Genomic DNA, 26,155 nt, shown 5'->3' on the forward strand with positions numbered 1-26,155 from the left:
AAGCATCTTATTAACTTGTTCCGTAAGAGCGTCTATTCTCAAGCAGCACCAACGCTTTGGAAAGCACTCAGTGGTAGAATCCTCCACCTGGGTGGTGTCCAGCCGGGAGTCTGTTGCTGTAGAGTTTGAATAGCGACTTCAATCTGTTGGGCCATGCGGACATAGACCATGGTAGGCTCTATGTAGGATAGAGACTCTGGTGTTTCCTCTGCGCGAGGAACGAATATAAGCTCCTCAAGTCCCGGCATACGTGACTGAATGCGACGCAGCAGCTCCACTGTGAGACTGGCGGCGGTCATGGAGCGATAGGTTGCGTCAACCCAGAATAGGGCATCGTTGATGGCAAGGCGGCGCACAAGAGCGAGTTCTTCAGGATCGCACATTGACATGCATGTTTGAAACTGAGAGTCTGCAGCCATGTAACCATCGCGAGGTCCAAAGTAGAGAATATCACGATCGGGATCGAGGAAGACCTGACCAGGACCACGAGCAAAGCCAAAACCGAGTCCGTAGTACTTGAGAGCTTCACTGCGCGACTCGGCGCATACGTGAAGGTTAGCGGGAATAGTTGCTGGGGAAGTACATCCTGACCACGAGTAGGAGCCTGGGGAGCCGGACCATGAGGAGCCGCATTGCATGGGCACGAGGCGCGCAGGAGGGAGGTTATAGTTCCAGATCTTGACACGTAGTTCTGCGGGGAGTTGCTCGAAGTTGTGCTGAGAATAATGGTGTCAGAATTGGGCGTCTTTTGTTGTGTGAAGTTTAGGGAGGGAAGAATGGGGTTGGTTGACTTACAAAGGTGCGAGGTGTAGGTGATGATGACGAGGCATACATTGTATGAGAAGACATGTTGCAAGAAACGCTTGAGGATAAGAGCGCCAGAAATTAATATTGTGGCTGGAATCGCAAACTCCAGGCGACACGCGCGGCGATAATGCGCTGCGGAAACAACGTTCACAAGACCGACAATTGTCGTGGTGTAGAGTAGAAGTCGAAGTTGATGAAGTTTTGGGTTGAGCAGAGTTGAGTATAAATCAGAGGGCCTGTGGTTGAGTTAGAGAGAGACAAGACAAATAAGACCATGTATTCTTTGTCTCTTCTGAAAGTCGAGATAGACTCGAAAAGACAAAGTAAACACTGAGGGGCAGGTGAAGGATAATAAATATAACAAGCAATGGGAGACACGACAGGACAGGGCAAGATGAATAGCTAATAAGGTAAGTTAAGTGAATGACGATAGAGGAGAGAGAGGGAGTGTCATGGTCAATTTACCATCACACGCCCATCCCATCTATGCCTAACTCATTTGGTCCTCACTAAAAAGTTGACTAGGTTGATAAAGGTCCAGTCTCTCTCCTCTTACCGTAGGATCCATGTCCATGTCAAGTTTGTTGATGCCCTTGTCATGTTCATACCCTTGACAGACCCAAACTTATTCATACATACATACACACACACATGCATAGATACATACCCAGGGACACATCGTTGATGATCCTTGTTAATCAACAATGAGAGAATGCCCACTGTGATTTTCACTCACTGTATCCGTACCTTTCGGCAAAGGCTCGAGCCTAAAGAGCATCCGTGGGTCAATGGACCAATGGACCCAGCCCCCCAGCCACGGAAAAGATACCAAAGTCCGAAGATTCTAGGCTAAGTCAAGTTGCGTGTAAGTTGCCGGGAGAGGAACCCCCAGTTGCGTTCGAGGCTTGTGCAAGAGACGACCTCGATTCCAACTCGACTTGAGCAGTCAGAAAGGAAGACAAGAAAAAGGGATGAAGGGCACTTGACAGCCCGGAAACTGCAAGACGCACTCATATTCCCGAAAACACTTCTCCATATCCATGCACCCCCCCCCCCCCCCTTTCGGCAGCTTCCATTCCCCTCAGCCTGACCTGACAGATCACAGCAGGAGAACAGGACTTTCTGCCAGCCTGATGCCACCCCGCGAGCACCCCAGCCCAGGCACATCACGGACAGAACCGACTGCTCGGGTCCGGAGAGCCGGGGGTGCATTGGAGTGCAGTGTCGTGTAGTGTAGTGAAGTGTAATGTAGTGTGAGCTAACTGGCATTATTGCAGCCTAAGATGAAGCACAGGCTGCACAAGCAAGATCACATCACATTCAACAGCAGCTCAAGTTAAGCCGTTCCAAGCCTAGGATCAGGGCCTTGGGCAGTCACAGTCGCGTCTTTGATCTGGTGGAATACGGATCATAGAGGCGCTGGTTGACACGAGCCTTTTCTCAAAGTCCAGTGCTATACCGCATTCAAGGCCGCCACAAATGGCGTTTTGACTGGTTGATGGATGCAACTCCAATGTTACCCCGTTCCCGTGTCTCGCATGAGCCGCACACGACAGAGAGGGAAAACAAAAGAGCCTGAGTACGGACGGAGGAGAAGCAGGCAATCTTGCTAGTGAAATGAGCCCAGCAACTTGCTTGGCCATCACGGAGGAAAATGGCCGGTGATAGATATCTCGAAACTCCGCAAGCGTTTATTCCCCTTCCAGACTGTGTTTCCTGCTCCTTCTGCGAAGGGCCCTACCAAACCAAGGCCTGGAAACATGCGTAGATTTCTCGACCAATAGGCGGCTGCAATCGACTCCGGAACATTTCCAGCTAGACTTTCCCCCAGGATTGGGCTTGTCATTTCTTCTCTAGGGACATGGGTCATATCATGGGTCCCTGTCAGGGCTTTCAGTCCGCCCACACCATGATGCGATTGGTCCGAAAGTTGAGTAGTACCCTTATTGACTTGCGGATGGCCGTTGATCCGACGCATGACAAGGAGGGGGGCCACAAACCCCCCAGAACCCATATCCAATACTAGGCTTTGACATTGACACTGGCACTGACGCTGACGATACCTGCTCCCTTTAGTTACCTATCCAAGATATCAACAATCTCTCATGTCGTGTCTCATGTCATTTGATGCTACTCTGATCTAGACAAGACGTCTTTACTGTCTTGATCTCTTGTTTCCTCCTTCGAGGACGTTCGAAACACACTCCCCCCAAGGGGGTGTCATGATCCCCAGGTGATTATCATAGCATAGCGCATCGTAGGGTAGTCCGGCCGGCTCTAATCTAGCCATCGTTGATGAAACTTGAAAGTGGCAGACATGCTCTCTGGTTATGTGGGCTGCCGAAGGGTCTTGCAGTAGCCTCAGCTCTTTGATGCATTGCATCTGTTGTTGTCGAACTGTCATTTCTGTTCCAATCATGTCCCAGAAATGATGTGCGCTAAATAGCTGCAGGACATAAAGATTGCATTAGGTTCATAGTCCCAGCAGCAGATGTCATATTGCCGTCGGCATAACGACGTATAGAATTCACGTAGTCCACCATCTCTTCCTAGTATTCAGCTGTCTTGAGCCCAAAGACAACAGTGGGGCTTTCGAAGACAACATACCGTATCCAATCCTCCAAAAGGTGATTAGCAACTGCATTGTGTTAGATTAGATCTGCATCCTGCTGATGAGTATCTTACTGTTCTCAAGACAAGGGCCGGGATCTTTCAGTTGAGCCTTCGTAGTCCGCCAATGATATGTAGATATCGTACTCTACTCAAGAGGTACATAAAGGCTCTATGCTGGTCTCTGTCTCAGTTCTCCAGAATCCGAGATCTAAGTTTGTGAGGATGTCAGGATGTCAAGGGTAGCGCATTTTGGATTACTGAACGTTAGGGATCATGTCAGACCCTTTCCCTGTATTGCCCACTCTGATTGACTCGTCTAATTCGCGGCTTGCATGGATGCAAAAGGACGTGTCCTTGTTGGTCCTGACGCCCCTAACCGCAACCGGCGAGAACGCTACTGTCGATCATCCGCGACGCCTCGCAGCGCCAGAGAACGTCTTGTTGATAGAGGGGTTTGAGCCTTGAGGCTTGAGGGAGCTCCAAGCCTCCAAAGCCTTGAACATCTTGGCGCATGCCAACGTCAACATCAGCCTTTGTGTCACGTTATCGACATCATTGAGAACGAGTTCGTTCATCGTCTCTTTGGTGCAGCCATCGTGAAACGGCCATGATTAATGGATAGATACGAGACATTCTGGAAGAGTATAGTCGTCTCCGGTTATGCTCTGGACTGTCTGTACTGGATCCATGTGCTGTGCCGCAAGGAATTGTACGAACGATGATGGTCAGGCCGCATCGATCTGCCCGGCAGTTCGAGTATGTTATGCAAATGTGAAGCAATTCGATATTAAAACGTCACGGGCCGGTCAGCCTCGATTGCGAAGCAATAGAGAGTGAGTGAGTGAGTGGCAGGCGTGCGTATGTATCCGTCCGTATTAACTGGCAAAAGCAAACCAGCCAGCAGGTTTCATTTCCGACAAGTGGCGGACCGGCCGACGAGTTCAACGGTTTCCAAAGACTAACTGTCCCCTGGTCTGCTGTAATAAAAGGTTTGGAACGGTATGTATGTATCCGCAAGCTGAAAAGAAATGTTACGTCGAAGACTTTGATTCATCTTGACTTTTTCGGAGCGCGATGCCAAGTCTAGCCCCGAATATTTTCGGGATCCACTTCGGGGGCGTTGGAAAGTCCAAAGCTGTCAGGACACAGGACTTACTCTGTAGTGGAGCTGTGGCGTGAGCTATGGCGTCTCCCTACCAGGTAGACTGGTCAGGTGATCAGTCATGTGACCGTGATTGGGAAGAAATTGAAATGCCTAAGTCTCAACTGCTTAATGGATAGATAGATAAACTCAGTGACCGACCATTGGTTGACCGTTCCTGCAGCCTTCGTGCCCCAGGCTACCTTAGTCACTACCTACTATCAACGTACTCCGTACAATACGTACATAACCGCTCACGCCAGCGGTTTGACACGGACCCCAAAATAGATCTTGGTGACAACCTTCTCCCCGTCTCGGGAATAATGCTTGTCTCTGAGTGGCTCAATGTCAGTCTAAGCGCTCGAGGCAACACGCTCAACTCGTGCAGTTAGAGCTTCGGCCAATCCTAGCCCAGCATTCGATGACAATCTCTCACACCAAACGCCAAACACCAACCAGCGCGCCTAGGTATGCTGCAATCCTTGCATAGGCGCTTCCAACTATCACCCTGATCGCCTTGATACGATTGGTCTCTTCACTGTTATTGTGATGGGTGTTCGTCGCTTAAGGTTAACGGATCTTGTTAAGCTGTGATCAATCTCGTATATCTATGTTGCAAATCCCATGATCTAGTATCTAACTATTTCAATATCCATTCAAAGCTCTTTCGTATTTACGCTTGGTCCCTTTTCCTTTTCCTTTTCTTATACTCTTTCCTTTCCTCTCCAGCCGGTCTCGGGGGTTTGAACTTTTCGTTAGTCCTGTTCCTCGTGATCCCTCTCTGGCCAATATACATCTATATACTCGGTCTATATCCTCAGAATGGAGTCTTCCAGCAGAAACATGTCCATCGGTACCAAGACAGAGATCTCAGCGTCCAACTTCGAAGCAGACGTTGAGTCGGTTCGAACCAATCCCAGCTTCCGTATCTATCGCTTGATCGACAGCGCTAGACTGGGCCTCACAGTCCTCGGTCTCGCAGCTGGCTTGACAATGCTTGGTGTTTCGGCGGATGCCCTCGCTGTTTTCCATGCTACCTATGTTCCGGAAGATTGGTTACTACAACTATGGCCTGCCAACTTCGATATGCGCCCTACCGTAGCTCTGGTAGTCGGTAGTGCCCTGGTTATTGTGGCCAATCTTGCCTCGTTGATCGCCGGCAAGCTTCCGATTGTAAGGCGACCCCCAGTCTCTTCCTGTTGTATTTGCTTTTTGGTTCTGGTTCTGAAACTAACGGTCGTGATGCAAACAAGGCCCGCAGAAACGCTTCGGTCAGGGCAGCAACCACATTTGTACCCCCCGCTGTCGCCCTGATCGCCGCCATCATCGCCATGTCATTCTTCTACGGGGTAAATGCCTCTACCACCAACGATTCGCTTCAGAGCTGGACATGTCGCTGGGAGGACGTGACCATGAACGTGCAGCCTCACTTCGGCACACTCTGCAAGCAGAGCCGGGCCGGTGTAGCGCTCTCTGTCATGCTAGTTCCCGTCGAAGCTATAGTTCTGGGGTTGGCGACGTACCAGTTCACCCTAGAGAAACGCTTCGACTTGGGTGCTCGTGGACCAAGCCGCAAAGCGGGAAGCCCTGCCCTGTCTTGAAATTGATATCGAGATAGGGAGATTGGAACCGATACTGTATGCGAGAGTCCCACAGCCTTGGGCCTGGGTTCAGATCATTGAGATATCAGGTCTGATCGCCAGATACAAGTCGAGTAGGATCGATGGAACTGTCAAAGGATCGGAATTAGTTGTGGGGTGTCATAATCAGCCCAAGGGGGGCTTGAGACTATTGGAACCCATCAAACATGGATTCATTATACATACAATGGATACGTACGTAGTCTAGTGTCTTCTGTTTTCTTGTGAGGATTTGGAGCTGGGGCTGAAAACAAAGCTCGATGTGGTTTCGATTGCGATAGGTCATATTTGGAATATTAATCAACCCTCTTTTCTCTTTTCTTTTTATGTACAGACATACATACACGCCGAGACAAATGCCAGGACCAGGGCCAACGGCTCGGCCATGCCTAGCGCGTGCATACTGCACAGTACAGTATGTTAACAGTCGGGCAGTGAACCAGTCCAGGTCAGTCTAGGTCTGATAGATAATTTTATGGACATTCCGACAGTTTGGATGCCCCTGAAGCCTCGCAGCGATTATCAGAAACTCTAACTCATGGTGTTCCGTCTCCTCGGTGCTGTCAAATATGATAAGACGTAGGGACAATTTGTCCCGAGTGGCTGCAGCCCGTTATTGGGAACAATACGAGTAATGTTCATCAGTCACAAGACAGACGAAAACGTACATACCTTACGTACCAATGTAAAGTACCGTAGCCATCCGTTGCACCTAAACGCCCGGGCATGCTACATATATTTCCAGGGTAGCTGAGCAGCCAAGTGCTACAGTGACATGAGAATTCCTCATACTCACACCCGTACCCGCACCCGCAGCACTTAAGAATCGAAGGATGAATTCACATTCACAAGCATTGACACGCCATTTCTCGTCACGAGACAGCCCAGTCGGGCGCTGGTTTCATCAGCATTATCCCAGAAGGTAAGGCCGCAATGCATTCTCGCTAAACAATGCATCCATTTACACCTTGAACTGTGTTGTCAGTCCTCGATTATGAATATTCTATACCTGCCCATCGGACCTCGCCTGAGCCAAGATTCCTGGAAGTCTGAGTTACAATCAACTGTCCTTGTTGAACCCACAACTGTGTGTATAGTGATTGCGTGACACGGGTTTCACTTATAGAAGAACAGAGCGGGAAACGCAGGGAAGCCTGCAGTCATTGTAACACCAGCTACGGCCGGCACAAAGACGCCTCGCTCTATTCTGTACTGTATTCAACCTCGATTCATCTTCTGCACATTAATTCCTATAGAGTGGTCTCTTTGTTCACCTGTCGTAAGCCTCCTGCGTATTTGATTACAAAGCGTGATACAGATTGTGCTCATAATTGTATACACCTATTTCCTTGGCTTGATATTCGATTTCTTTTGATACAGATGGCACATCACCGCAAAGTATGGGCGCACAAAGATCTCGCGTGTAACAAATAACCAAGCCATCTCCGAGCACTCAATGGCTTTCATGAGCTCGTAACTTTCCTTTTACATCGTCGTGATCCCCACTTTGCAAGCTTCTGTTGTCACCATGTATCTATCACCGGCAATGGCTTTGCCTTATATCCCAAGTCGCACCTCTACGAAGCCTCCGAATTCGAAACCACGGCAAAAGCAAGAAACCCCTGTCTCAGCTTCAGCTCCAGCTCCAAATACAACCCCAAGAGTCAAGCCTCGCCTCAGCAGGCCAAGTCTCGATCCTGTTCTGGAGAGCGATCAACGACTCTCAAGAGATGTAGAACAGATTGTCTCCGGGGATGCTGCCGAAGTGACGAGAAAGCGACCATTACCGATACTTACCAGAAAACGAAGTGACTTCTTCGAGGAAGCATCTGGTTCCAAGCATACGCAAGACCCCGGTGATCGAATACGGAATGAGTCCCCTGTACTGGTAGAAATCAAGACCAACGTCATTGCAAGTCGGCGCGCTGCATGGCACTGGAGAAAATGTTGCTAACACTCAGCCCTGTACCTAGATTGAAGATGAGTTCACCTTCATCACTGAACTATCCGAGTACCTCTCGTTACGATATAATCGCCCAGTATCTTCTATCGTAATGACAGTTCAACATGGGATCTGTATTCAGTTTGGTGGTAGTTCTGATCCTTGCTATACCATGACAATCGAGGCTCTCGCTCGAGACCTCCAGACGACAACGAACAAGCGAAACATTGCTCTCTTTCAGAGACACATGGATCAGGCCCTGAGGATTCCCCCATATAAGGGGTTCTTGAGATTCGTTCCCTTCGCTGAAGACTGCGCTGGGTGGAAAGGCAACACACTTGCTGGGCATATCACAGAAGTGATAGAAGAGACACAGGCGATGCCGGAACGCCGAAGCTCGATTAGAGCTCCGAGGAGAAGATCTAGTAAGGTGAGTCTCGTTTATTGCTATGTTGAAGGAGCTGGTTTTGATCAACATGAGTAGGCATTTCGAGAAATTAAGAGTAAGATGACTGCATCAGAGAGTGTACCTGCATTAAATCCCAGCACATCGAATGGTATATCGTCTGATGACACAGAAGCTCTCGGAAAGGCTGCGAAAAACGAGACCGAGACCGAGAAGAACAACACAAGGACGTTAAAGCGAAGGAAGAGTTTCATCCATGCCCTGTTTCCCAGGTCGGCAAGTCGTTTGGCGGAGAGAGTCGAAATGAATGCACAAATACCTACTAGCTAGCTAGATACTTAAATAGCCAACCGAAATGATCAGAGGGTTGAGATGTTGACGACACTCTTTTGTTGGTGCGGAATTATATGGAGGGGTTTGTTAAGTCAGATATGGCTTCGGTACAGGGTAGCCAGCTGCAGATTGCGCATGTCACAGTTAACATGAGAAGTTGAACGAAAATATTGGAAGAATAGGGCCCTCTCGCAGTCAAGGAATGAAGCCAGGTGGTCATGAGATGATATATAACGATGTTGCCACTTATCATATCTGGAGCTTAGGTCCCCTAGATTGCATGAAGCCATCTAGGTATGTGCCTCCATCCAGGCCTCTCTACTGGTTGGTAGAAAACCACCTGAGGTCGTTCCAGGAGGTACCTTGGTTTAGTGGACTGCGGGGAGTTCCAGCGCTATCAGCTGCTGCTTGAGCGGGCGGGCAGTCGTCAGTCACTGCTCCAACCACCTCCAAGTGACAATTTCAAGACCATACACATACAACCTGCACCTGGAGACGCATAAATCATCCATCACCTATAGAACGTCCATGCCCATATTTCTCGTCATAACCGGCTATTGTCCTCCGTCGTTTCGTATACAAATCTGCCAATCAAACGCCGTAGCAAGCAACCTTTGCCGCCGATACGCTGGCTCACTCACTGATCAATCACTGAGCCTAGCAATTGACTTTCTCAGCCTCACAGCCTTGCTCTCAGTCCTACATTCGGACCAACCCAGCCTCGGAGAGTTGACCACTAGGACGGGAGTTATCGTGTAGCACAGGATAGCTCGACCTGGGACGCAAAATGGAGGTAAGATACTAGTGCTTGCTGCGCCTGATTTCCCATGCCTTTCTTTTTTCTCTCATGTCTCGCCGCTCAAGTGTGCGCTTGACCCCTCGTGTGACCAATGCAACACGATACAACAAAGCACGACACAGCACAGCGCAGCGCAGCGCAACAATGCTGTCACCTCTGAGGGTTCCTCCTATCCTGTCAGCTCCCGCAGAATGTCACCAAGCCCTGACCTCGATCGAGGTAAAGATTGGTACTCGGTAGTGGCGCTGGCCACAAAACTACAGCATCAGCGTCCTGGCAGCACTGTGGACGCCCTGATTCGATGGACACTCGCTTGGCTGGGCCGCTGCTGTGTAGAGGAGTCTGTGTCACCTCAAGTGGGAGGGATACGCGTCTCTTATACAACGCGAGGCGTGGTGAGGCATGGCTCGTATAGAGCCACGCTGACCTCCAAGTATGAGTACGAGTTGGGGTTCAAAGACCGCTGAAGCCTCACCACGTCCAATCCTGCCAGCTTGAGCCCTCTACGCCCTCAGTTCGCCTGGTAATGCAATGGATGGGTTGGGATCCTTTTGCTCCGATATATCAGGTGCTGCCAGTTGGCGGGTATTTCATGTCCCTGTCCGTCAGTGCCCGTCATATCAACCACTGATAGCTCGCCATCTTGATTCTACACAACAAAAGAGGACAATAAAAGGAGATGAATCCTCGGGATAGTGTTGCTGTATATCAAGTGACATGAGCAAACCCGATATCCAGTTTCACTCAAACCCAAGAACCCATAACCATAACCATAACCCAATACCCTCAACACCCTTGCCCCTTCTCATTGCCATAGCACCAGCCCCAAAATGTCACTCAGTCCTCCAATTTACAACCTTGCGCGCTCCTTTGATGAGGCAGATGATACATCTGCCAGCGGAACAAGTCCAGCCCAGCTAAATCTTCAACGTCTTTTTGAACAGTCAATTAGCGGAGCTCCAGCATCTAAAAAGGATGCACAAAAACCTGCCGCCCCCGGACCCAATTCTGTTGGCGCTGCTCCTAAGGGGAAGCCGCGTTTATTACTAATGGGTCAACGAAGGTATGATATGCGCGGGAGAAGAGAGCAGACTCCAGCTAACGATATGTCATAGGAGCGGAAAGTCATCCATCTCGAGTGTAGTCTTCCACAAGCTGCCCCCAAACGAGACTCTATTCCTTGAATCAACGGCTAGAATTCAAAAGGACTCCATGGCGTTAGTGCTACTAATACTCTGGCTGTGGTAATTATAAACTCACAATTGCATAGGTCATTCATGGATTTCCAAGTCTGGGACTTCCCAGGCCAGATCGACGTCTTTGAGAACCCAGGATTTGATATAGAGGCAATTTTCAGCGAGATTGGAGCCCTCATCTGGGTCATCGACGCTCAGGATGACTACCTCGAAGCAGTCATGCGCCTCAACACCACGATCCTTTTTCTTCAGCGAACATATCCCAACATCAATATTGAGGTCTTCATCCACAAGGTTGACGGCCTCTCAGATGACTATAAGCTCGATATTCAGCGCGACATCACTATCCGTATCCAAGACGAGTTGTCAGACCACGGCTTCGAGAACGCCCCCGTCACCTTCCACCTAACCTCCATTTACAACCATTCTATTTTCGAGGCTTTCAGCAAGGTTATCCAGAAGCTCATTCCTCGCCTCGGAACGCTGGAATCCATGCTTACCAACCTCTGCCGCACGTGCCGTTTCGAGAAGGCATACCTCTTTGATGTGCTTACAAAGATCTATATCGCCACTGACAGCGCAACTGCTGATATGGCGAGCTACGAGATCTGCAGTGATTACATTGATGTCATCATTGATATAACTGAGGTCTACGGTACGTGGCAGCGCAGTGACGAAGGACGGCGTCGACTCGAGGGTGAACCTTGGAGCGCACCTATCGATAAACAGATTGGCTGTAACACTGCAGAAAGCTGTCTTGTCCTACACGACGGAAACAAGCCCATCATGCTGCGTGAAGTGGACCGTTACCTGGCCCTTGTTGCTATCATGAAGGAGGATTCATACGATAGCATGCCCCTGGTCAACATGAATGTCGAGGCCGTTGTTGAGGGATTAACCGAGTTCTTCAACATCACTAAGCCTCGGCAGCAGTAACTTGACTGCCATGAGTGAAATGGGGAGGTACTTCATATTTCTGTTCTACCTTGTAAATTATTTAAGCTAGCGTCCTTGTCAACATCTGTTTTTGAGAGTCCATGACGCCGGGTTCGGATTCCCTTCCAAGTTCTCCCATTTCTACCTTGGTTATAATCGAAGTGAATCGCGTGGCAGCTTGAGCTACGGAAAAGTAAATGTTTTGATAGTGGTGCGATTACTCTCGACAACGCAGACTCTCTGGGGCATGTCGCCCCTGACATTCTTCCTGTCATTAACCTCCATACGTAATGGTCTAGACACTGACTTCTCCGGAAAAGAGTAGGCCGTAAATCCATCAACTGATACGCAAGGTGTCTCACTAAGCCTGCTGGGATCGTATTCGGCATATGTAAGCCTTTCTGCTCGGATAGGTACGCAGACAACTTGCGGCCCGGTATCTTTTTTGCAACATTAGCATCATGCTTGTTGCATGAAGAAACTTCCTATTAGCTCACCTTGACTGTTACTTAGTATGACAAGTGTCTCGTCGTTGAGGAACTTCAAGTCAATCATTGTACGTGAGCCAAGATCGATACGGCAACCTCTTGGCGGCCTGTTGGTACTGATGCCATTGATAATATCGATGCCGACGGAAAATATTTGAACTTCCATCTGTTAGCAAGAATGGCTCTTCAGGTCATCTAACAGGGTTCATCTCACCTTCGTTTTTAGCCTCTTTAGATGCCAAGGCAGTAACCACATTTGTTTCCTGATTCGATGTCAGTACATAGATGAGTCACACAAAGAATTTCAAGCACCTTGTTCTTTGATTTGCTCATCCTCATATCTCTATGTGACACCACACGACCAGCTGAGAGTCTAATTGGGTTTCCAAGTCGAACGCTACGCTTCTTTGCCTCTGCAATGCCCTTGAATGTGCGATTCGCCCAGGCCGTGGCATATGATACAAGAAATTCGACACGGGGAAGAGCTTTCATGCTGGGCTGGCCGTTCTCCCACTTTCCTAACGCCTGATCAAGGACATGAAGCAGAGTTGGGCCACCTTCTATATGTGCCCAGTCTGCTTCATAGTCTTCTCTGTTCATTTCGTCAAAGAATAGCCTAAGCGGGCTATCGATGAGATAATTCTCAATGTAACTCAGAACCTTGACAATGTCCATGGTTGCCTCCTTTTCCGTGAGTTCCTCGCTCGCGGAGCTAGAAGAGGCAAGCCAGTCGATCTGGAAGCGAAGCCATGTTGAGAACGCGGTGAAGCTATCAAGTTCGTCCATCACGTTGATCAGAACCTTGTGACCGATGAGTTGGAGACATTGGACAATGTCCATCAAGCGACTAGTTTGCTGGAGAGTGAATCCGATGTCATCTCGGGTGTCATGAAATTGAGCCAAGCCTCGCAGCCTGCTTAGGATGATTGCACAGCGATCAAGAGCTGGGAGGAAGTTCTCGTGGACTAAATTTCTGAGGCCCTCCAAACCGGAGACTACTGCTTTATCCCATCGTTTATGGCCCTGCAGAACTTAGCCAATGTCACGAGAAGCCTGAATTCCCCAGTCACTTACTCGTTCTGCCAGACTTTCTACCAACCACTCGCGTACAGGCTCGAAGGCGTGACCTGTCACGGCCAAATGGTATAGAGCAGGGACAATACTTCGTGGCCCAGTCTCGAGATTTTCGAGATCGCCTTCAATACTTCGCAGAAATCTTGTGGGAAGCTCGCGCGTGTTTCGCCATTCGACCTGCATATGAAGTTGTGCTTGCTTCAGATATCTCAATAGCTTTTGAAGAGTGGTTAGCTTGGAGGCGAGCAGAGAAAGGTTGATAGGGTGGGATGAGATGAAGGGAAGGTCGATAGGCACCAGGTGCACTTCTTCTGGCTCTTCTGTTTTGTCTGCAACCAGTAAAGCCTGGGTTGATATATCTGGGTGTGATGCATGAAGAATTAGCTGCGAGCTTGATGGGTTGATCTGAGGGCATTGAAAGCTGCCAATGATGAACGAATCGTATATGCTCAGCTGGAGTTGACCATCGCTAGTCCCAATGATCATAACGCTGACTTGGTCATACTCCTCTGGCTTTGGGGGCTGGAAGAGGAAGTCTATACCAGTTCTCAGCGTGAAAACCAAAGCATCTTCTCTGCGAAGGAATTATTAGTATGCTGGGCTCGACCGCGGAAGCTGAAGACATACCCTGAGCCGGCACTACTGCTGGGAAGAGGGCTGATCTTGGGTAATGCTGTGTCAACCTCGAGGAAAGTCAGTTCACGAGGAAGATCCAGCGGAAGCCCATCTCCATTGCGCATTGAATCTTCACCGAGGCCATCCTTCAGAGCTTGAGATACGGCGCTGGAGCTCTTCCCAGCAATACTGCTACTCGCCCATCCAATGTGCGTGATCTTGCTCCCTGGAGATTCGCCAACTTTGATATGATGAGCTGCCTTGTTGTTCTCGAGCCCCATTAATCGCACAAAGCCGTCACTCCACCCGACTGCAAGGAATTGGCCTACGATGGTTGAGTGAGTCGTCTTTTCGATCCTGGAATATTTGCTTACTGACCATCAGACCTCCAAGTAACTGCCTGCGCGTCTGGTGCTTTTTGGCCAGGCGCACCGACTTGGTGAATTTTGGAAACGACTTGACCAGGAGGTCTATACACAAGTATATTCTTGTCTACTGGGTCCCAGGTTGCTGTGAGATCTAGAGTCGGGCAGCTGACAGGGTAGCCATCGGGTGCCCTGTCTTGATACTCAGCCGCGCTGAAGGGCGCAAGTTGGTTTCGCTGCGTCATGTTTATCTGTGGCGTCGACACAGCCCATAAGAGTATTTTCAGAGGACCTCCAACATCCCTATGAGCTGTAAAGCATCACTTTTCGTGTTGCTTGGAGAGTGCAATGTTGTATGCAAGTTGTGACTGGGCAACAACAAGCCCACAGGGAGGATTTAGTGAGTATGGACCGTGCATCAGTGAGTAACTCACACTATACAGCTCAGGCACGATAATGCTCGTGAGGATAGAAGGGCAGTCAGATCAGACGAGAAGGAAATACATCGTCTTTAAATATGCAGGGAGGAAGAAAAAACATCGAGGATGTGATAACAAAGCTGATGAATAAAAATACCTCGATTTTGCATTTCAACTCCCCAACAACATTCACTATTGCGCGCGTAATAATTAGCTGTCTGGAAGCTGATTTCGTGTCAATCAATAATGATGAACAACGGCCACTCATTAACAAAATGACCAAAACACGAAACATCAATTGTCGTTGCGCCATTAGGTTCTAAACCGCCAAGACACTCCTACTAATGCCTATCTCCGGCTCTACTCAAATACATATCCCTATCCTTTTATAGAGTAAATTCGCCCAGAAGCTGTTCCTAGTCCGAAAGACTTTTGGGTTCCGTCTATTCTACCAAGAAGTTGTCTGCGTGAGACTTGATCTCCTTGGAAAATGTCACTTCCTCTTCTTCTTCCAAAAGAGACGCGGAGCGAACCTGTGAAATCGTTAACATGTACTCAAAGTATGCACGTCGGGATAGGTACTTACGTCAACGTCAATGTATGGTGTGCTCTTGTTGAAGCGAACCGTCATAGGGAAGAAATCATTCTCGTCGCCGGACTCGGCCTCGAACTCGAATGAGCCATTGGGGTTCTCCTCATCCACGTTGCCAATTGTCCACTCGAGAGCGTCGCCAGAAACATCATAGCTAGCATCGAAGCTTGAAACAACAGGCTCGCTACCTGCATAGGGAATAACGACGCTAACATCGTTCAGGGCATCGTTACCAGTCAACTCATACTCGACCGTTATGTTGTACTTGACCCCCTCCTTGTTGATCCAGACAGTAAATGTAATTGGGCATGCGCTGGCGTCATCAACCTTGGGAGAAGCCCTCCATCGCAGTACACCAACAGCATTGTTGACCGGGAAGCCACGTGCAGTGTTGCTCATCTGGATAATCTTGGAGCCGTTGAACAGATTTCGGTCAACGTTGGGGTGTGTACGAAACTGTACACCATGTGACGCAACAGCTTGGAGGCCGAGCTTGATCTTTGTCAGGCTAGGGTCTGAGATGCGGAGAACAAGATCACCACTGATAGCCAGGGAGTTGACAGCACCCTCGCGAGACAATTTGGCCGAGATAGCCTCTGAAATCGTGACGTGGATAGCATCGCGATCAAGGGTTGACGAGACGCGAGGTTCGGCGGCTTCAGCATGCTGGACGGGTGCGGGTGCGACAAGAGGTGAATCGTCGATTTCGCCTCCCATGTCACCTCGTACTCGCTCGAACATGTCAGTTGTCTTGGACTTCTTACCCAGTTGCATACCCTTGGCCTTAGGAGCCAACGGTCTCAAAGGTGTTAGCCAATTGTCTTCCAGAACACCGTAAGTGCCACTTACTTGCTGAAGGACTTGTTCTTCTCCGCCTCGTATGAGTCGTAGGTACTGGTATTGGATTGCGAAGGGGCGTTGTATGAGGGATAGGAAGGACTTCTGGGCATACCGCTGCTGCTGCCCATTCCGCCCATGCCACCCATAGCTCCTCGACCACTGCGGGCTGCATCCTTGCGCTGCATCTCGAGCTGTTTCGCCTTTCGTTTTCGCTCCTCAGTGGCCTCCAACTCTTTGTTCTATGCTGGTGTAAGTATATGTTTGTGAAGGAGGTCCCAATGGAACTTCTTACCCTTGCGATAATCTCTTGGATGCGCTCCTCATGACTCTCCATGTCAAGGAAGGTCTTGATTTGGCTAATGGTCAAGTTCTCACGGTAGCCGAGAGTGACAAGCTCGTCAAAAGCACTGAGTAATTCGTAGGCATTCTTGAGGATTTCGCGCTCGTCGAGGCTCTTGCATGTGCTGGTAACTACCTGGGCAAACAGGTGCAGGGAGTCGATGTCCTGGAGAATGTTGGACTGTCGATTGGTGATGAGAACCATGTAAAGCTCGTCGAGGGGCTGGTAAACGAATCGGACGTTATCTTGCTCGACAGTCGTGTGCTGCGTACCGCTATCGGCAAGTTTGGGAAACGAGGCGAGGAGGGCTTCTATGCGCGATCGTGGCATCTCTCGGAACTGTCTCGAGAGGACAGCTTTCCCTCCACGGGTGCAAATCGAAGCCGCAAGGACGACCTAGGGAGCATGAGTACATGATGTAAGCAGGGATGATAGTGGTAGATGTTGCGCACCATCTTGGCGGACTGATTCGAGCCGATGTTTGTTAATTGCGATGAGAGTTGCAAGTTGTTGAATGCTCGTCCCCTGGATGTTAGATAGAGCGGGCCAATATTCAAGTCGGTGGGAGGTGCAGGAGCATGGAGAGGTACGTACCCCTCTTACGGCCACCTGGAAGCTAGGAGCCCAGGAGCTGCTGCTACAAAGTGGAAGGAAAAGAAAAGCACGGCCCAGCAGCCAGCTACCCCACGCTAGCTCTTTTTAGGTGAGTGTCAGCCTCTTACCTCCCTGACACTCACCTCACCTCAGCCTTTCTGGGACCCACTGCTTAATCACCAACGAAATTCATTCTTAGGTACCTAGAGAGCTTGCCTGCCAGGCCTGCCTAAGGTACCTTAGGTAGCCCATATACTCTCCTCAACTTCGACCTTCAATCTTAACAAAAGCTCCCTATCTCACGTTCTTCTTTCACAGACAAGCCAAAGGAAAAACTCTAGCACTATAAGAACGGCGCGCGTGGGCGTCCTTCGTTTTTGTCAAACACAATCTCACCAACCTGGATCAAATGTCGCATACCAGCCTAAGTTACATTTCTAGCCAAGCCTGGTATTTGTCTGTTTGATTGAAACCACCGCGTCTACGATTTCATCCCAACGCGCGCAAACTGCCGCCCTTGGGCATGTACATTTCCTCAAATACTTTAATTCTATCTGCTTTCAACGCGTTGAGCACCCGATTCCTCCACACAGCTCTCTTCCACTCAAATCGATCCGAAGGACCGGCTCTGAAGAATCCAAACAAAATCCTGAGACATGACGGAGATCGAAATGGACATTGATATGGCCAAGCCAATCTTGGACAGTAAAGTCGAAGACGATCTCATCGACTTCGATACCGACATGGTTGATTCCGATCATGACCTGCGAAAGAACGACGACAACTTGGAGAGCATGGATAGAGAAATGCAAGAAGGCGAGGACGCTGCGAATCAGGAAGCCTACGAGACGAACGGTATCACGGGCGAAGATGTAGACTTTGACCTACATGATGTCGAAGATACTGCAAACAGTCCCGAACATGTGGATTATGAAGTGACCGAGGCTCCTGAGCTTGGGACTCAGGGATCGATACAAACAGCTCAGCCACCCGACGAAGACGTGCAAGAAAGTGGAGAGAATGTAGAAATTTTGGATGAAATAATCGTTCGTGGCGATGCAGTGTCTGACGATCATGCATCTGCGCACGAGATTGATTATGAATTTGAGGATAATGCTGAACCAGAAGACTCGCATCAAGATGAGAAAACTGCTGCCGCAAGCCCTGCAACAAGGTCTGATCTAAACGGAGCAGCCGGTACTGCTGAAGAGCAACATGACCAACAACCTGAGAATGATGCTACTGCAAGCGGACAAGAGTTATCCGGCCACACTGGAGACGAGAATAATATGCCAAGCCACAATGATCAAAATGAGCCTCGCGATCTAAAGGAGGAAGAAGAGGAAGAAGAAGCAGAGCCCGATTATGAGGTTACGGCTGTTGAAGCTGAAGCCGAGGATGCGAAGGCAGATGAGTATAGTGGTGAAAATATTCACGCATCCGGTGGCAACGACGAAATATACGATGGAAAAGATGCGAATAGTCGTGAAGAAACCACTACCTTGGCAATAGGGCAAAATGACGAAATAACCGAAGCTGTCGAGGAAGTTGAAGATCACGATTATGACGTGGGTGAACATGTCGCAGATGCATATGAGGAGCACGCCACCACTGATGCGGATCATGTGGATTACTCAGTTACTGGAGAAGATTCAAATGGGAAGATAGATGAGGGCTTTCCTGCTATAACGGTACAGTATAAAGGAGATGAATTTCCTATGTTCTCTACCACCACCCATGGTTTCTTTGCCGATACTTCGGTTCTTGATGAGCCACTTGAGAAGTTCATTGCCGGTCTTCGGAGTGAGCTTGAAAATGAGATTGCCGAGGATGATGATTTGGTACTCCAGGTCGATGAGCTTGGCCTTGAACTTGTTGAGGTGAGAAAAGGCTCTGCCTTACATCAAGAATGCGCTGACATTTTGAAACAGACAACCCAAGGCGAGACCATGTCGAACGTGACACTCCGTCAGATTCTTGAAATTTTCGACCTTCTTGTCAAGAACCAGGACCCAGATGGCTCACGCCCGCTGTATGCCTACCTTTTTACCAAACCCAATGCAGAAAAGCGCTTTGAGTATCTCGTTGAGAGTGCTACGGCAGGGAAGGGGCTTGATGAAGTTATCCATCTCTTCGAGACTCCCATGACTGCTGGAACTAGTATGCTGGAAACAGCTGCAACTATCGATGGCGTTCATGACGAACTGGACGAGTTCGACAGCCCAATTGATGACGAACATCACAGCGGCATAGATGAAGCAGAAAATGAGGATGAATATCTGGAAGACGAGCATGCGAACCCTAATGCCATTGGTTCCGAGGGTCAAGAGTTCAAAGACCAGGAAGTCGATGGCCAGCAGGCCAGTAACCAGGATGGCCATGATGAAGACGAGCGAGACAATATCAACGTTGCAACCGAAACTCAGATTGAGATATCAGTTAATGCTCCTGCTGTTGGTTCGGAGGACCCGGAGGCTGTCGATGAGGACGGCCTTGAGCAAAATGGTAAAGCGACCTCATCCTCTTCCACTTCCCTTTCTTGCTACTACCCCGACTTCTGCCTCTGTGCCCCCTGTGTAGTGGAGTATGTCGAAGATCACAACAAAGATGAAGCAGAATTCCGGAAAACTGTCAAGCGCAATTGCGGAGCCATGCAAATTCTTTCGCCCCAATTACAATATCTTCGTTCCCATCAATCCAAACATCACCGCTCCCTGTCTGACTTCAGCACAACGTATTCTTTCAATAATACTGACGAATTTACTCCAGCACGAGCTGACAGCGAGATTGACCCATTTGCCAACTTCGAATTAGACGAGGAAGCCGAGTTCAATGGAGACATCGCCCTTGAAGAGAATACAGAGGCCCAAGATGAGGTCAACGCTGATGCCGAGCCAGAACCACTCCATGCACAAACTCATGACACGAGCACTACAACTACTCTTCAAGAGGAGGAGGAAGCGTCCTCTTTCAACGTTGACCTCGGAGAGGCTTCTGCAACAGAAGAGACAGCCGAGAAACGGAAGACTGATGATGACGACCTGGACGAAATCGACTGGAGAGATGAGCATGAACCAGAAGACCAAGCACCAAGCACTCCTTCGGCTGCTGGGAAACGACCCCGTGGTGATGACGATGATGGAAATGCAGAGGATGAGCAAGGTGCGTCAGGAAGACCCTCAACTGAGTTGCAATGTTGACTAACGTTATGCAGATGCCAAGCGCCGTCGTCCCTGAATGATTTCGCCTCCAAACTAACTGCAACATTCTCCAATATCGACAAGCAACCCCCTCTTCAATAACTAATTCAACAGCTGCGGGTAATATGATGCCCAGTGGCTATCTGAACTCGGCAGTCAGGTCCTTGACCTTTGTCGTTGTTCTCAACGCTATTGTCGCAGAAGTTTTCCTGGTGGTAAGAATGCAACATGTTCTGAACGACACAATATGGGTCACAGACACCCATCATACCAGCGGATTCTGGGTAGGTAAGAAATGAATCCACATCTACTAATTTTATAGGGCAAAGAAAGATCTTATGCATTTCTGCATTTTTCATGAGGTTGAGCTTGATTCCGGCTACCGACAACATGGCCGTTTGTTTGTTTTGTTCCATACTCGATTGTTGACGCAAGTGTCGATACCCTTTCCACTTTCAAAATAATAATATAAGAACAAAATGCACGATCCTGGTTGGTAAGAGGACAGATCGATTAACTCTGGTTCTGTATGATACGATATGGTTCGTGGGATGGAATGAGGCGTTGGCGGCTGGACCGGAGGGAAAACTCAAAGCTGTGAACGGTGCTTGGAGTTGAAGATATAGTGAAGCGTGGGAGATAGTTGAGACGGACAGCATTTCTGATGTGGATCTATACTCTACCTACGCTTTAGTCGGGGGTTACTTATAGCAAACAATATGTGCCTTCTAGACTACTGGGGTTAGGTGGCCATTGAAGGTGTAGGGTCCTGGGGAGCCTTTAGCAGATTTGCTTGATGAGAACACTACCTATCTTGAGATCTGGTCGCTAAGATTCTATAAATAACGTGATCTGGGTTATCGTGGTAATCATGGTGAAGGGGTTTTGGCCAGATCGTCATCACCAAACAGAAACAAAAGGTCGAAACGCTTTAGTGATGAGCATTGATCCCTTGACTTGTTTCCAGCGCCGAGTCACCCGTAGCATCAAAGGGCGTCATGGATCCCTATTGGAAGATGTCGGCTACGTTAGGGGTTGATTAAGTTGAGCGCTAAGAGTGTCGATCAGGAACAAGATGAAGAGTAGGGTTGGCGTGTTAATAACAGCCCACAATATCAGACCAAGTTGCATTTTGTATTCACTCATTCATTGACGGCAAGAGTCTACCTGCCAAGACGATACTTGTATATTTGTTGTAGTTTCTCGCATTTGCTTCAGTAAGGACAAACTTAGGTATTTAACGTCCAGTGGCTCAGACACCGAAAACTATTAAATGTGGCGCACGGGAGGCGCTGTTGAGAAGTTCTCGATCTTTGTTACAGCGGAGCGAGCGAGGCACTACCGAATTGCGGATGCTAAAAAAAACATTCCCCCCCCCCCCAAAGATCAAGGACTGTTTGGAGCTTGAGATGCGGGCTGCTGACGTGGACACGAGGACAGGTTGCGGGACAAGGACGAACTTGATGGGCTGGAAATGGAGACGAGTCCAGGGGTTAAAGCCGAAAGATGGCGAGTAGGAAGCAGATGATGAGAATGGAAGCAAGGGGCTTATCGTCCGTCCCCCTTGAATCAAGCAGTCGGAAGCGCTAGTAATGGAAGTGAATTGAGTGTGCAGGGGCAGGGAGCAAAAGTCTGCGAGCATCACCAGAGTCGTGTATGTATATACGGATATCTGTTACGGAGTACTTGTTTACTTTTCAATCTAATGGAAACGTATAAACTAGATAAATAAGTACAGACATAGGTAGGTAATTAAGGTAGGTATGCATAAGAAATCTAGAGTTCCTTTCCAAAGCAACTGACAAGAGTTACAGTATTCTGCAGAACTACCTAATCAATACGGCAATCCCACTGACATAACCATGTATTTGGTGATTTGAAGTGACTGTGATACTGGCGAATATCCTGCAACAACCCAAGTCTCTGTTGTAGCTGATAGCTGCATGTCCAACGAACGTACTTGTGTGCGTGTCTATTAACGTTAGTTCAGGGGCGAGAACCACTCGCACCCATCATCGATCGTATCGTGTTTTGCTGTGGTTGTGTCGTATCGTGCCGTCTAAGCCTCGGCTTTAGGATCTGAGGACAGGACAATAGGTATAGTAAATAATTAGTTGTATGTACCTATGTAAGGTAGTACTTCGAAGTCAGCAGAAGTCAATAGGCAACCTAATGCAATTGCTATGGATGTTTCGACGCTCGGGTCTGTGCCGAGTTTCCCTTAAGTTGCCGTATTTCAGTGGTTTGTTTTATCTTTACGGGCTGCTAGTCACTAGTCTCTCGGGGACTCTTAGATAAAATAACTGGATCGTGGAATGAAGTGTCGTCAGATGCAAGAAAGAAGAAAAAAAGTGGCATTCAGGCACTTGACCTTGGGCAAGATCCCCACCCCAGGGCACCTCTTTTTGAGTCCTGAGGGCCCTGAGGTGTTAGTGAGTCTAAGTTGTATCTAAGTTGTAACGCCAGGGTCATGGACCTGACGCCAGGGGGGTAGTGGATGGATCCATTATCCTCTGTTGGCGCCCTCTCTTGAAACCTCTTGAACTTTGCTGTACCTGATTCTGATGGCGGTACTTGTCAGTACACTATAATTTCACCTCTGCCCAGGTACCTCAGCCTTTTCTGCTTCTCCACTGCTGATTTTGTCCAAGCCTCCCGTAGCCTGTAGCTAGCAGGCCCCTGTCTGGTCTCGTCGGGTCTGATCTGGCCTCCCCAAACTTTGTCTCTGTCTCTCCCACACGAACTGGACTTGGCCCATACCCGTCAACCGCTTACCTCCTACTGTACTGTATCTCATCCCATCCGCACTGCTGCTGCAGCCTCTCCATTTTTACTTACAATCCAGCCAAGCTGTCCCTTTTCCCTATCATCCAACACCCCCCCTGCCTTTTGCGAATACCGTCGTTGCGCATCACGAGTCTCACGCTTGTCAAGATACGAAGTCAATAACGGATTCGACAATAATTGGACCATACGATACCCTAAAACCGACCTTGCTCCGTCGCAAACCGCTTCCTTACAACAACAACAGACGCCTGGTCCCCCCTCCATCTGCATCCAACACCAAGACTCTGTAGTCGTCCACGCGGCCAGAACTCCAATCTCGATTTAACTTTCCCGACAAAGATCCTGTAGCGATACTTTGATGTGTCTGCAATAAAGTCGAGCCCTATTCATCAATAACTCACTCGTTTCAACACTCATTATTGCTATACGGCTTCTCTCGCCCGGTGCGAGCCCACGCCAATAGTGAACGATCCTTTCAGTTCCAGCTCCGACTCTCTGCGGCGCATTCTGCCCAAACCGTTATTCGATTCGGATCATCGCTTTCAGCGCATTGGGTACATATATAGAAAAGTCGACTTTGTGCGTTTCGTCGCTGTCGTGCGCTCTCTAGAACATCATGATTGAAGACAAGTATGTCGCGTTCCACTACCGCTGGCCTTCTCCTGAGAAGCCACCTCGATCGGGTCTTTCTTGTAACCCGATCGCGCTATTCTCACTACAAGTGCTAATATTCCCTCAAGGTATATCGGTCTGGCTCTTGCTATGACATCGGCCTTGGCGATTGGTAAGTCATGTTTGATTACATTGGGGGCGTCACAAGGCTGACCATATTTCAGGAACAAGCTTCGTTATCACAAAAAAGGTTCGTCCAATACAGCTACTGTCTGTCTGCGCGAGCGGCGAATTCTACCGTTGCTTCAGCGGCTGGCGCCATGTCCTGCATCTCGCCTTGAGCAGACGCTAATCCACTTCCTAACTTAGGGATTGATCCAAGCAGAAGAGCGACATGGCTTTGAAGGCGACGGCTTTGTCTACCTTCGAAATCCCTTGTGGTGGGCCGGTATTGCGACTCGTAAGTGCTCTATCAGACATGATTCAGATTGGCATGTTCACTAACATCAAATTAGTTGGTCTAGGAGAAGTTTGCAACTTCGCCGCATACGCTTTCGCCCCTGCTATCCTCGTCACACCTCTTGGGGCTCTCAGTGTGCTCATTGGCGCTGTTCTTGGCTCGTACTTCCTCAACGAAGAGCTTGGTACGCTGGGCAAGCTCGGCAGTGCTATATGCCTGATCGGTGCTGTCATTATTGTTCTTCATGCGCCTCCGGATGAGGAGATCGAGACCGTCGACGAGATCTTGCACTATGCAATTCAGCCAGGTTCGTGCACAAGGATCATATCTATGGGGATGCCAGTTTCTAAAACTGATACCAGGTTTTCTTCTCTACGCCTTCGCCGTTGTTGCTTTTGCCGTCTTTATGATTTACAAGATCGCCCCTGTCTATGGCAGGAGAAACGCCCTCATTTATCTTTCCATCTGCTCCACCGTCGGATCCATTTCAGTCATGTCTGTCAAGGCTTTTGGTATTGCGCTTAAGCTTACTTTTGCTGGTCATAACCAGTTCAGCCACCCTTCGACATACGTTTTCATGATTTTAACGGCCGTATGCATTGTGACTCAGATGAATTACTTCAACAAAGCTCTTGCCAGCTTCCCCACTAACATGTAAGTGGCTTATGGAGTTCTGATAGTTGGCCTTTACTGACAGGAGTGCTAGTGTTAACCCTCTCTACTACGTAACGTTCACCACCGCCACCCTCTGTGCCTCCTTTATCCTCTTCAGCGGATTCAACACGAACGACCCAGTCAACACTCTCTCGCTGCTTTGCGGATTCTTGGTCACTTTTACCGGCGTCTATCTCCTGAACCTTTCCAGGGGTGACCCCCATGGCCAAAGGTTGACCGCTGGACGAGGAGGAAGCGACGCCACCGGTACTGACATGGTTTCTGGTTTACAAACCCGTCTGAGTATGCAGGCGAGGAGGAGCGGCGATCCCTCACGACACAGCATGAGCAGCCAACGTGGAGACCGCGAGGGCCTCATTCGCGCGTACGACGAGGAAGAAGCTGCTGGTTTCGCTCTAACCGACCTCGCCTCGGATAGTGACGAAGATGTTCGGCACGCCAACGGCAATGGCAAAGCGAGCTATGACGAAAACATCGAGCTCGATAACCGCCACAAGTCAGGCGATCGGTGATGGTCTGCGACGTTCCCAGCTATGTGAGGGCGGAGTAAAATAATATCGGTTAACCACCGGTCATCAGCTCCGCAAACGATATCTTGCATGTTTCATTATCTCAAACAGGCATTGTACATTTTCAAACCATTTGACCGGGCATTTCTCTCGGAGTATGGGCTGCATTCGCGGATGGTACATTACGCAACGACATACTTTAATGTTGGTGCCAACTGTGTTTTGCCTATGCCAAACGTGATTGGGACTCGGAATCGACGACATGTATTGGTTGCTATTACTGGAGTACTATGGGCACACGGTCTTGGACGGCGTTGGCGGATTTTGTATTGGGGCGACGGGCGAATCCTCGTTGTACGATAACTACAGAGCATGAGCGATAGGATGGGACTGGACGGCGGTACTTCCATATCAGGACCGTTTATACAGGGATGGGTTCGGATCAAAGGAGGCGTCACTGTCTACGTCTATCAGTCGATGAAAAGGCGATTTGGGGCGTATATCACTGCCTCGATTCTCCAGGGCATAAACGAATGTTTCGGGTGTGGTAGATCTGTTATCCAAGTCGCAGGGCTTTTTCTAGGTTCGAGGAAGCCAAGTTTCAGTTTTAACATGAAAAGAGGGGAAGCCAGAGGCTACCTACTATAGACAAGAATTATTACGACGTTTAGTACATTGGAATTGCAGGTGGAAATGTATCCGACAAAAATAAGATTTGAGCTTAGAGATGCAAAGCCCTAATTATATATTGTGCTGTCCGCAATGTGCCTTT

The 26,155-nt window shown here is 49.0% G+C and overlaps 9 protein-coding genes across 12 annotated transcripts; 5 read left to right on the plus strand and 4 right to left on the minus strand.

Annotated features, from left to right (window-relative positions):
• Nucleotides 1–38: 38 nt before the first annotated feature.
• On the minus strand, nucleotides 39–849 carry FVEG_07086 (hypothetical protein; the record flags this gene model as incomplete). Its single annotated transcript, XM_018895612.1, has 2 exons — nucleotides 39–716; nucleotides 796–849. 2 exons carry the CDS (start codon nucleotides 847–849, stop codon nucleotides 39–41), a joined length of 732 nt encoding a protein of 243 aa, XP_018752907.1.
• Nucleotides 850–3,824: 2,975 nt separating this feature from the next.
• Nucleotides 3,825–3,995, minus strand: FVEG_16011 (hypothetical protein; the record flags this gene model as incomplete). The annotated part of the gene is made up of 1 exon (XM_018905244.1): nucleotides 3,825–3,995. The coding sequence occupies one exon, from the start codon at nucleotides 3,993–3,995 to the stop codon at nucleotides 3,825–3,827; it is 171 nt and encodes a 56-aa protein (XP_018752908.1).
• A 721-nt stretch (nucleotides 3,996–4,716) lies between these two features.
• FVEG_07087 (hypothetical protein) lies at nucleotides 4,717–6,650 on the plus strand. The gene is made up of 2 exons (XM_018895613.1): nucleotides 4,717–5,734; nucleotides 5,815–6,650. The coding sequence occupies exons 1-2, from the start codon at nucleotides 5,384–5,386 to the stop codon at nucleotides 6,160–6,162; spliced, it is 699 nt and encodes a 232-aa protein (XP_018752909.1). The 5' UTR covers nucleotides 4,717–5,383; the 3' UTR covers nucleotides 6,163–6,650.
• A 1,079-nt stretch (nucleotides 6,651–7,729) lies between these two features.
• FVEG_16012 (hypothetical protein) lies at nucleotides 7,730–8,995 on the plus strand (the record flags this gene model as incomplete). Its single annotated transcript, XM_018905245.1, has 3 exons — nucleotides 7,730–8,107; nucleotides 8,175–8,573; nucleotides 8,628–8,995. The coding sequence occupies 3 exons, from the start codon at nucleotides 7,730–7,732 to the stop codon at nucleotides 8,877–8,879; spliced, it is 1,029 nt and encodes a 342-aa protein (XP_018752910.1). The 3' UTR covers nucleotides 8,880–8,995.
• Nucleotides 8,996–9,332: 337 nt separating this feature from the next.
• On the plus strand, nucleotides 9,333–12,083 carry FVEG_16013 (hypothetical protein). Its single transcript, XM_018905246.1, has 4 exons — nucleotides 9,333–9,675; nucleotides 10,626–10,744; nucleotides 10,797–10,898; nucleotides 10,952–12,083. Exons 1-4 carry the CDS (start codon nucleotides 9,670–9,672, stop codon nucleotides 11,811–11,813), a joined length of 1,089 nt encoding a protein of 362 aa, XP_018752911.1. The 5' UTR covers nucleotides 9,333–9,669; the 3' UTR covers nucleotides 11,814–12,083.
• On the minus strand, nucleotides 11,821–14,711 carry FVEG_07090 (hypothetical protein). Of its 2 annotated transcripts, XM_018895614.1 has the most exons (7): nucleotides 14,369–14,711; nucleotides 14,003–14,315; nucleotides 13,376–13,949; nucleotides 12,614–13,324; nucleotides 12,516–12,564; nucleotides 12,311–12,460; nucleotides 11,821–12,253 (listed from the first exon to the last, which is right to left on the minus strand). In XM_018895614.1, the coding sequence occupies exons 1-7, from the start codon at nucleotides 14,598–14,600 to the stop codon at nucleotides 11,997–11,999; spliced, it is 2,286 nt and encodes a 761-aa protein (XP_018752912.1). In that variant the 5' UTR covers nucleotides 14,601–14,711; the 3' UTR covers nucleotides 11,821–11,996. The 2 variants fall into 2 exon arrangements, with proteins under 2 accessions (XP_018752912.1, XP_018752913.1); XM_018895615.1 differs by having other exon boundaries at nucleotides 13,376–14,315.
• A 219-nt stretch (nucleotides 14,712–14,930) lies between these two features.
• On the minus strand, nucleotides 14,931–17,190 carry FVEG_07091 (hypothetical protein). The gene is made up of 5 exons (XM_018895616.1): nucleotides 16,999–17,190; nucleotides 16,499–16,942; nucleotides 16,216–16,445; nucleotides 15,361–16,165; nucleotides 14,931–15,307 (listed from the first exon to the last, which is right to left on the minus strand). The coding sequence occupies exons 1-5, from the start codon at nucleotides 16,999–17,001 to the stop codon at nucleotides 15,218–15,220; spliced, it is 1,572 nt and encodes a 523-aa protein (XP_018752914.1). The 5' UTR covers nucleotides 17,002–17,190; the 3' UTR covers nucleotides 14,931–15,217.
• A 117-nt stretch (nucleotides 17,191–17,307) lies between these two features.
• On the plus strand, nucleotides 17,308–21,308 carry FVEG_07092 (hypothetical protein; the record flags this gene model as incomplete). 2 transcript variants are annotated; one of them, XM_018895618.1, is made up of 4 exons in its annotated part: nucleotides 17,308–19,020; nucleotides 19,072–19,645; nucleotides 19,910–20,302; nucleotides 20,355–21,308. In XM_018895618.1, the coding sequence occupies exons 1-4, from the start codon at nucleotides 17,797–17,799 to the stop codon at nucleotides 20,375–20,377; spliced, it is 2,214 nt and encodes a 737-aa protein (XP_018752916.1). In that variant the 5' UTR covers nucleotides 17,308–17,796. The 2 variants fall into 2 exon arrangements, with proteins under 2 accessions (XP_018752916.1, XP_018752915.1); XM_018895617.1 differs by having other exon boundaries at nucleotides 17,372–19,020; nucleotides 19,072–20,302; nucleotides 20,355–20,377.
• Nucleotides 21,309–22,987: 1,679 nt separating this feature from the next.
• FVEG_07093 (hypothetical protein) lies at nucleotides 22,988–26,146 on the plus strand. Of its 2 annotated transcripts, XM_018895620.1 has the most exons (8): nucleotides 23,006–23,123; nucleotides 23,191–23,757; nucleotides 23,868–23,911; nucleotides 23,964–23,989; nucleotides 24,109–24,199; nucleotides 24,255–24,506; nucleotides 24,562–24,853; nucleotides 24,906–26,145. In XM_018895620.1, the coding sequence occupies exons 2-8, from the start codon at nucleotides 23,744–23,746 to the stop codon at nucleotides 25,384–25,386; spliced, it is 1,200 nt and encodes a 399-aa protein (XP_018752918.1). In that variant the 5' UTR covers nucleotides 23,006–23,123; nucleotides 23,191–23,743; the 3' UTR covers nucleotides 25,387–26,145. The 2 variants fall into 2 exon arrangements, with proteins under 2 accessions (XP_018752917.1, XP_018752918.1); XM_018895619.1 differs by having other exon boundaries at nucleotides 22,988–23,757; nucleotides 24,906–26,146.
• The last annotated feature ends 9 nt before the right edge of the window (nucleotides 26,147–26,155 follow it).

The sequence above is a fragment of the Fusarium verticillioides genome, chromosome 7 (assembly GCF_000149555.1).
Source record: "Fusarium verticillioides 7600 chromosome 7, whole genome shotgun sequence".
Classification (NCBI taxonomy): Eukaryota; Fungi; Ascomycota; class Sordariomycetes; order Hypocreales; family Nectriaceae; genus Fusarium; species Fusarium verticillioides.